This window comes from Tamandua tetradactyla, chromosome 2 (genome assembly GCF_023851605.1).
Source record: "Tamandua tetradactyla isolate mTamTet1 chromosome 2, mTamTet1.pri, whole genome shotgun sequence".
NCBI lineage: Eukaryota > Metazoa > Chordata > Mammalia > Pilosa > Myrmecophagidae > Tamandua > Tamandua tetradactyla.
Genome location: NC_135328.1, coordinates 168,405,649 through 168,415,636, shown reverse-complemented (window position 1 = coordinate 168,415,636; position 9,988 = coordinate 168,405,649). Strand labels below are relative to the sequence as shown.

Sequence of the window (9,988 nt, the reverse complement as noted above, 5' to 3'; positions counted from 1 at the left end):
GCCTATTCTAAGTCTGTCTCAGTGCTCAGTATTCCTATTTATAGCTCTCCCCACCCTTCCTTCTTGTCTTGGATTCATAGTTAAAAGTTCTAGAATAGATAGCTAGGATTGCAAAGACATTTAACTACTAAGCCTCAACCCAGCTGGGGTTCACACATGAATCTTGCACATTTGTACAGAACTCTCCCACTTATAAAGCTCTTCCCTGGGCATCCATTGATTGGATCGGCTCAATTTTGAAGTGGGCAGAATTTTGTTCTCCTGTTTTAATCCAAAAAAATGGTAACTGGATAGGCTGAAGGGTTTGACCAAAGTCACTGAGCTAGTAGGTAGGCAGGATCAGGACCAGCTCTCCTGATTTTTGTTCAGTGCTCTTCCTACCATGCCTCTGCTTTTCCGTCTTCCAGTACATAGATCTTAAACAAGCTGGCCTCCCAGCTCAGGGAAGTCAACTTTGTTAAATAAACGAATCCCAGCTGCTCCTGACCCTGAGGCAGTTATCTGCTTCCAGGCTGGGCAGTGGACCAGACCCACTGGGCAGGGTGCTGGTATACCTCCTAGGTGAGAGGGCTGAAGCAGCTCTGCTCTGTCAGGTGCAGAATAGGGTAGGTCCACGGGGCCAGGAACACAAGGCACCTTCAGGATACCATATGGCTGCCAGATTGGAGAAGGGAGAGTAGGGACCTCTCACCAGCCCAACAATGCCAGCACTGAGGACCCACTTTCTGGGGCCTCACAACTAGCCCGGGAGTGCAAACCTTATCCCAGTGGGCCACTCAGAAAATGAAGATGTGCTGGTTTGAAAGGAAGTATGCCCCCTAAGAAAAGCCATGTTTTAATATAAATCTCATTTCCTAAAGGTAGAATAATCCCTATTCAATACTGTATCTTTGAAACTGTAATCAGATCATCTCCCTGGATGATGTGATTTGGTCAAGAGTGGTTGTTAAACTGGATTAGGGGATGACATGTCTCCACCCATTTGGGTGGGTCTTGATTGGTTTATTGGAGTCCTATAAAAGAGGAAATATTTTGGACAATGAAAGATTCAGAGAGATCAACACTACGAAGCAGAGTCCACCAGCCAGCGACCTTTGAAGAAGGAAAATGCCTCCCAGGGAGCTTCATGAAACTGGAAGCCAGGAGAGAAAGCTAGTAGATGACGCCGTATTTGCCATGTGCCCTTTCAGCCGAGAGAGAAGCCTTGACTGTGTTCACCATGTGCCTTCTCACTTGAGAGAGAAATCCTGAACTTCCTCGGCCTTCTTGAACCAAGGTATCTTTCCCTGGGTGCCTTTGATTGGACATTTCTATAGACATGTTTTAATTCGGACATTTTCTCAGCCTTATAACTGCAAACTAACAACTCATTAAATTCTTCTTTTTAAAAGCCTTTCCATTTCTGGTATATTGCATTCTGGCAGCTAGCAAACTAGAACAGAAGATAGTAATTTTTATGTCCAGAGGATTCAGGGCTCTAGCAAACCAATGAAGAAATAAGATCCCTGATAACAGGTTTTTCAAATGGTGGCCTCACAAATGTGAAGGCATGAACAACCCCTACATAACCCATCCATGTACTGAACAGCTCACAGCTCTGTCTACTGTCTGAGGAACCTTCAGACCCAGAGAACCAGGTCCATGAAACATAGAGGGCCTTGCCCGCCATCCTCACATCTCTACAGGGCTGTCTGGGGACAACTGAAGAATGCGAGTGTGGCCGTAGTAGCCAGTGGCACAAACCAGACCAGCAGGAGGAGCTACAGGGAATGAGAGGATGACTTCACATACAGAACTTTCATACTTGCTACCCTGATGGTAAGAGACTGCCCAACACACCAAGTGAGCAGAAACTGGATGACCCATTTGGTAGGAATTCTGTAGCGACTGATGCCAGTAGACTGTAGCCCCCTAACCTCCCTTTTAGCTCTGCTTGGAATCTGACATGACAGTGTTAATAGGCATGTTGAGGTTTACCTGAAAGCCAAGCTGGTCAATGTGAAGTCTTGGCTCAGATGTCCTCATGCCACTGCCCTCAATACTTTTGGTCCCCTGGGTTGACCTGCTATTCCCCCAAAGCTACAAAGCCCTGAGAAATGATACTGCATAGTTTGGAAAATGGATCAGGTGTAGGGTTTTAAGCTGTGGGAAGGTGCCAGGAAGCAGTCAGACATCTCATGTGAATTCTAATTTGTGGAGGGAGGGGTTGCTGCCTGACTCCATCTTCACGCACCAGTACAGTATGAACGGGTTTTATTCGTGGGGTTTTGGAAGCTGTGACCAAGCCTAGAATGCAAGACTATGAGGGCTTGAGACAGCTGTCAGGAGAGAGGGGACATGGGAAGCAGCCTCAATGGAGCCTTGTTATCTGGGGCACTTTGTTCATTCTCAGTTCTTAGGAGCAAATGTGCAAGAAGAGGGCTCAGCACTTCACAAACTGGTGTGTGACTTCATAGATTCCCACAGACTCCTGAGCTTTTTCGTCATAGTCAGTCCAGTCCTGTGAAATAAAATGGCAGCATTAGCGTAATGAGGCAGCCCAAGACAGTGTAGAGAATGGAGAAATGGGACTCAAAAGGCCCAGTTCAGGCTCTGCCTGGGATATTCATGAACATGTTTGATCCTGAACAGAGCCAGAAAGCTCAGGTCTGAACTCCAGCTCTTCCAGCTCTGTGACTTTGGGCAAGTCACTTAATTTCTCTGAGCCTCACTTTTATCCTCTATAAGGGATAATCATAGATTTCAAGTTGAATGTTGAAAGAATCAAATGAGATAATGCCTGCAGAAGCACTAAACATAGTGCCTGACACGTAAAAGCTACTGTTAGTGGTAGCTAAGGAAAATGAAGTTTTGTTTTTCCTTTTTTTGAGAGCTGACCGCAAGACTTTCTGAACTACAAAGCAGCACTATGTCCAGCAGTATCTATACCCAGCAGACTCCAGGAGTTGGCTGCCCATCGATGAGTCTCGCACACTAAAAGGATAATTCCCACCAAGTGCCTTATGGCACACACTAAGACCCCAAGTCCCATACCTTCTCCTGCAGGTTAATGTCACTGAAGACTGTCCCTGACTCCACACCCTCAGCAGCAAACCCGGCCTGCAGATGACAGGAAGGCAGTGGTTAGTCTAAGGGAAAGGATACACGCGGCTGGACAGACAGCTGCCGCTTCTTGTGCTACCTTTGGGATGGGAAAACAGAGATAGAGTAGGGGCAGCTGTTTCGGAGTAACTACTGAGCTTCCAGGGCATGGCAACTGCCTTGGGACTGGGATGATTTCTCTAAATTAGAGCCCTGGACCAGAAGACAGGAGGCCTGGGGAATACCCTTTCACTACTCCCAATTTGCTGAAGGACCCTGAACATGTCACACCCTTCATGGGCCTTTTCTTTTTCATTTGTGAAATGGGAGTAACCATACTATCTTCTGCCTACCTCAAAGATTAGTTATGAGATAAAAACACTATACAAATAAAATGGGCAACTCTAGAGTCAGATAGATCTGGGTTCATATTATGGCCCCACTTAGTGTGAGACCATGGGTGAGTCATGAAATTTCTGAGGTTTTTTCCCTTATTTGAAAAATAAGATGAGTAGGGCGGGCCACGGTGGCTCAGCAAGCAGCGTTCCCGCCTGCGATGCCGGAGACCTGGGTTGGACTCCCAGCGCCTGCCCATGCAAAAAAAAACAAGATAAGTAACTTCAAAGGGTTAATGTGAGGCTTAGATGAGATCACAAAAGTGATGGGCATGGTACCTACCATATAGTAGGTGCTTAATAATTGACAGCTGTTATTCTTACAAAGGAGAATCCCAACCCTATGGTGCTGGTAAGAAGCAAAGTTCTGCTGTCATTTCCTATATTCCCTCATCAGAGCTGAAGGTTCCTCAGGAAGATGTACACATACCTGGGGCTGGAAATCAACTGGTTCAAGGCCCCGGCACTCAAACTCTACTATTGTCTTGAACTTCTCACTGTCTTCAGCCTGGAAGGGAAGTGTGTTGAAGAGTCAGGATCCGGGAGGGTTCACATAGGAACCCCTGGCACCTGCCTTTCCTGCCAAGTGGACCCTTACTAAGCCCCTGAGAGCCCAAAATGGGAGCTGGGAACAGCTCAACCCCTTCCAAAAGGGGTTTTTGGTCTCCTGTTTCCCAGGAGACCTTCTGTGTACATGGATGCTGCAGAACAAATGTGGACCCTGTAGTCAGCCCACCAGGATCTAAGAGGTGCCTCTCCTCTATTCTGGGTCTAAGATTCTTCAACTGTCAAATGGAGCTGACAAAACCTCTATCAGCTTACTGTGAGAACTTGAAATAACATGTGTAAAGTATCTAGGACAGCACCTGGTGCTATGTTCAATAAATGGTTCAACTCAACAACAAAAAGACAGCCAACCCAATTACAAAATGGGAAAAAGACTTGAACAGACACCTATCAGAAGAGGAAATACAAATGGCCAAAAGGCACATGAAGAGATGCTCAATGTCCCTGGCCATTAGAGAAATGCAAATCAAAACCACAATGAGATATCATCTCACACCCACCAGAATGGCCATTATCAACGAAACAGAAAATGACAAGTGCCGGAGAGGATGCGGAGAAAGAGGCACACTTATCCACTGTTGGTGGGAATGTCAAATGGTGCAACCACTGTGGAAGGCAGTTTGGCGGTTCCTCAAAAAGCTGAATATAGACTTGCCATACGACCCAGCAATACCATTGCTGGGAATCTACTCAAAGGACTTAAGGGCAAAGACACAAACGGACATTTGCATACCAATGTTTATAGTAGCGTTATTTACAATTGCAAAGAGATGGAAACAGCCAAAATCTCCATCAACAGAAGAGTGGCTAAACAAACTGTGGTATATACATACGATGGAATATTATGCAGCTTTAAGACAGGATAAACTTATGAAGCATGTAATAACATGGATGGACCTAGAGAACATTATGCTGAGTGAGTCTAGCCAAAAACTAAAGGACAAACACTGTATGGTCCCACTGATGTGAACGGACATTCGAGAATAAATGTGGAATATGTCATTGGTAACAGAGTCCAGCAGGAGGTAGAAACAGGGTAAGATAATGGGCAATTGGAGCTGAAGGGATACAGACTGTGCAACAGGACTAGATACAAAAACTCAAAAATAGACAGCACAATAATACCTAATTGTAAAGTAACCATGTTAAAACACTGAATGAAGCTGCATCTGAGCTATAGGTTTTTGTTTTGTTTTGTTTTGTTTTTACTATTATTACTTTTATTTTTTTCTCTATATTAACATTCTATATCTTTTTCGGTTGTGTTGCTAGTTCTTCTAAACCAATGCAAATGTACTAAGAAACGATGATCATGCATCTATGTGATGATGTTAAGAATTACTGATTGCATATGTAGAATGGTATGATTTCTAAATGTTGGGTTAATTTCTTTTTTTCCGTTAATTAAAAAAAAAAAAAAGAGAGAAGGGGTAATTGGAGCTGAAGGGATACAAACTGTGCAACAGGACTGGATATAAAAACTCAGAAATGGACAGCACAATACTACCTAATTGTAATGCAATTATGTTAAAACATTGAATGAAGCTGCATGTGAGGTATAGGTTTTTTTTTTCTCTCTATTATCGTTTTAATTCTTATTCAGTTGTCTTTTTATTTCTTTTTCTAAATCGATGCAAATGTACTAAGAAATGATGAATATGCAACTATGTGATGATATTAAGAATTACTGATTGTACATGTAGAATGGAATGATTTCTAAATGTTTTGTTAATTTTTTTAATAAAAAAAAATTAAAAATAAATAAATAAATAAATGGGAGATAGAATTATTAATACCAAAAATACAAATAAGAATATTAAGATGCTAGATCATTCAAATCGTCCTAGTAAACAGCCATAGTCTTTTGATAACGATTTGTCATACTATGAAGGCAGGAGATTTAAAATCTTGAAGCAGGGTGTGAGAAGCAGGCACCTGCGAGTAGAGTGGTGTGGGCAGGAAATTTTTCCCTGATACATGGACACAGAGACCCCAAGTAGCATTCAAACACCCATCCTCATTCTGTACTTCACAGTAAAATCACTCCTTGTACCCATCCACACGCCTAGCACTGGTGAGACCCTAGTTTTGTGTTTGCTAGTCTGTCTCTTCCACTAGATTGTGAGTTCCTTGAGAGTCGAGTTTCATTTAATTTCTCTAACTTCAAGACTGAGCTGAGAATTTAGCATAGTACGGACATTTTACTAAATACCAAATAAGGAACAGATATTTATATACAAATAAATGCCCTTCTTTAAACAAACAGACCCTACATACACACTCCTTCCTTACCTTTGGGCTAATCTGTCCTGCAGTAATGTTTAACTACTGACTGACAGCAACAATACAGAGAGTGGGAGCCACTCTATTGCTCCATTCAAAGGGCTGTCTCACCCATGTTTCAGAAATGGCCCACTAGTCCCTTAAGATATAGATGAGGTAAGTGTTCTCAGCCTTGGAAATGGAGTAGCTGGGCTGGGTTAGAGGGCCCCTAAGCTCCCACAGCCCAGCACTTATAAGAAGGTATAGCAATAGATTGTTTATGAGTATTTTCCCTTCCAAACACTCATTAGTATATCATGAGTAAATAATTGATACAAGTGAATGAACAATGACTGAATGAGTGAGTGAATGAATATCCTGTGGCAGGTTCCTCTGAGGCATTTATAACTCTAGGACCTAGGCTTCTTAGCTCCCAGTTTAGATTTAATCCTACCATGCCTGCTACAGGAAACTTACATTGTAAGAGTTGATGGTGCCGCTCAGAATCTCTGAAACACAGAAGAAAAGACTAAATTGAGTTGAGTTCATATCCTGGCTCCACAGGAAACGGCACATGTTTGGGTTCACCTGCAGGTAGCATGAGCTTGCATTTAATCTGGTACCAGGAAGCTGTGGGCCACCCTGGTAGAGGTTGGTGTTCATGGCCTGACCTACCGATGGAATTTTCCCGTGCACACAGCTTGCACTTCTGCACCATGGAGGCACTGCCACGGCCTCCCTTCAATGCCACGCTGTCCTGGCAAGGAGCAAACAGAACCTCTAGTCATATATCAAACAAAAGCAAGGGTCCTGAGGGGATCTGGTCCCATTTCTTCGTACCAGGGGGAGACTAAGACCTGCGAGAGTGAGGGACTTCCTAGGACAAGAGCCTGGGAGGCTTCTTGAGACTAAGGAAAGGGCTTTCCCTTGATTTTGAATTTTACCTCATATCCCAAAGATGCCTGTTGTTCTCACTGCTTCACACTGATACCTGTGTTCCCCAAACCACAAAAGCAGGGTGCAAGAGGACCAGAGAGACTGGGAATAGAGGTTCTCCAAATTCCTGCCCAGTTGTGTGTGTCTGTGTGTATATATGGTGGGGGGCAGTTACCATCAGTCGGATGTATTGCCACTTCTCTGAAATCTCTCCGCAGTTGCCACATTTCATCTTTGGGGCAAAAAAGAGTGTTAGTAAAGGAGCTGCTCAGTTGGACACAGACTGAGAGAAGGGTAAGAACTCTGAGATGGGGAGGCTAATAACCCACCTTCCTGTAGGCAGTGCCATATCATCCTCACACCCAATGAGAATATAACCAAACTTCCTTTGGTAGAGAACTGGTTAAGCTGTTTCTCATGCCAGCTTGCCCGCTTTCCTCTAAAAAAATTCCCAGTCTGGTTGGGGATTCAAGTTTCCTGTGGAACAGAACAGGCCTCAAGGGGACCCCACCCACTGTTATGGGTCAGGCGGTTCCTCTGTCCCACAGGCCCTGTGGGTCCTGTTCTCAGTCTCCTTCACTAGGCTGTGTGCTTCTTGAGGCCAAAAAGCATTTATTCCATGACTAAGCCCTGGTACTCAGGCTTCAAAATATTTGGAAATAGAGTCGATGAAGGCTTCCTGAAGGAGAGAGGCTTTTTGCTGCTTATTGAAGGATAATGGGATTTAGACTAGAAGCAAAACTGAGCAGATCCCAGCTCTGGGATCCAGGCAAAGGGCCTCAAACTGCTTGGGTTAGAGGAGCTCTGTGGCCCATGCCACCTGGGCACCAGATTTACCTGGTGGGGCTGGGACGTAAGGGTTAAAAGACATGCCCAAAATTATTTTAAAACGAATTTAAAAAATCTACAAATGAAACAGAACGTGAAATTATTTATCTTACTAAATAATCACAATGGCTCTTCAAGTAATGTTTTGTTTGATGTCTGCTTATACACCATGAAACATTTAAGGGAGGGAAAAATTATAAACGGAAGAGTCCAAGCTGCCGCCACCTAAGCGTTAATAAAAGAGTAGACATCAAATATGCAACTTCTGTATGATCATTTAACGTATCTGGCTAAATATTTTTCATCCTGGGCTGTTCAATACTGAGAACAATTACCTGACAACTCCCGGGACGAAACCTTTTCCCCCAGGGGCAACCCCTTGGCGCCCCGCCCCTCCCGCGGTCTCGCCCCTACTCGGAGCCTCAGGGATGCCCGCCCCTTCCCTCGGTCTGGGGCCCCGCCCCTGCAGCCTCACCTTCAGGTACCACCGGAAGTCCTCGCCCACAGGCCGGAGGCTGGTGATGTTCTCCAACGTGGCTTTGAGCTGCAGCGCGATTTTCTGAGAGGGGGAAGTCCAGAGCAGCTACGTGAGCCGCGCCTGCGAAGCCTCACACCCAGCCCCAACTCCTTGACCAGCCCCGGACCTGCAAGCACGAGCTCTGCCTCCCCGCTTTTTCTCAGCGCAAGCCCAATGCCCTCATTCCCTCCTGGCGCGGACTCCTGCCTCTCACGTCTTTGCCACCCTCTTCTTGCCTCCAACATACCCCCATAGTGGCCCGCCTCAGTCCGGCGTGGCTGCGGCGGCTGCTTTCCGGCCTGCCGTAAAAGGCAGGCAGCGTTTGGGAATTCCCGGGGCGGGGCTTTGAGTCTGCTTCGGGCGGGGGCGCCTCGTTCCAGGTTTCCACCCGCTTTTTCGACTCCAGGAGTCAGTTATCCAGCCCTCAGAGGAGCCTGCCTCGATAAATCAGTAATTCCAGATACCTATTGAACGCCGATTTGTGCCAGCACTAAGCTATTATTGTAAGACACGCCTGCCCTCATGGTCTTCCTACTGCCTTTCGGGTCTGTCCTGACTCTTCACTGCTCCGCCTTCTCACACCCGGTCCCTGTCTACCCTGAGGCTTCTCACATTGCGTCGGTTCCCTGTCCTGGAGCAGCCTTGCAGATTTGGGGATTTTTTTTTTCTCTGAAACTGCTTCTTTCTCTCCCCTCGCAAGACCTAGTTTCTAGGTTGCCCGATGACCACTTTCTACCTATTTGTGGCCCCCATGGATGGAAATTCCCTCCAACTGGCCTATTCTCCCATTATGAGTTTACTAAACCTGGTTTTACCCATCCTCCGGTTCAGGCCACATCTGAGATCAGATCAGGGGCAGTGAAGTGTCAGCCTTATAAGGAACAACCCACTGGAGAATCTTGAAGTTCTCCTGAGGTCCTTATTATTTCTTTCAAAATTTGGCGTGACTTTTTTTATGTGCGTGTGTGAAAATAAGCACTAGTTTATCGATCCAGGGTGTGAAAGAAACCAAATGGAGAAGCTAAACAAATTTAATGCAAATGTTTAGTCTTCTTGACACTATTTCTGGGGCATTGGATGGTGAAGAGAGGCCGCAGGTTTGTCTAGCATGTCAGTAGCAGGAAGAGATACCTATCTTCTTAACCGGAAATGGAAGTAGTTCAGGGGTACCAAGAAAGCCAAGGACAGGAGGATGTGACCAGTTAGTATCAAGACCTTGCTTGCAGACTGCAAAATCCCAGAATGCTCCTGCAGATGGCCTTTACCTGTTGGAGTTACTTATTTTGATGTCTACCACCCACTTGCCTCTCTGGCCAAGTACTCTTCTATAGCAGGAAGTGCACTGGCCTGGGAGTCAGAAATCCTAAGATCTTATCTTCCACCACTGCCCCTAACTTGTCTC

The 9,988-nt window shown here is 45.4% G+C and overlaps 1 protein-coding gene across 3 annotated transcripts; it reads right to left on the bottom strand.

The window, feature by feature from the left end:
- Positions 1 to 2,236: 2,236 nt before the first annotated feature.
- On the bottom strand, positions 2,237 to 8,967 carry CZIB (CXXC motif containing zinc binding protein). Of its 3 annotated transcripts, none has more exons than XM_077149606.1 (8): positions 8,834 to 8,966; positions 8,545 to 8,628; positions 7,417 to 7,473; positions 6,981 to 7,062; positions 6,783 to 6,814; positions 3,907 to 3,984; positions 3,034 to 3,099; positions 2,237 to 2,500 (listed from the first exon to the last, which is right to left on the bottom strand). In XM_077149606.1, the coding sequence occupies exons 1-8, from the start codon at positions 8,837 to 8,839 to the stop codon at positions 2,423 to 2,425; spliced, it is 483 nt and encodes a 160-aa protein (XP_077005721.1). In that variant the 5' UTR covers positions 8,840 to 8,966; the 3' UTR covers positions 2,237 to 2,422. The 3 variants fall into 3 exon arrangements, with proteins under 3 accessions (XP_077005721.1, XP_077005723.1, XP_077005722.1); XM_077149608.1 differs by lacking the exon at positions 8,834 to 8,966 and adding an exon at positions 8,714 to 8,827; XM_077149607.1 differs by lacking the exon at positions 7,417 to 7,473 and having other exon boundaries at positions 8,834 to 8,967.
- Between the last annotated feature and the right edge of the window lie 1,021 nt (positions 8,968 to 9,988).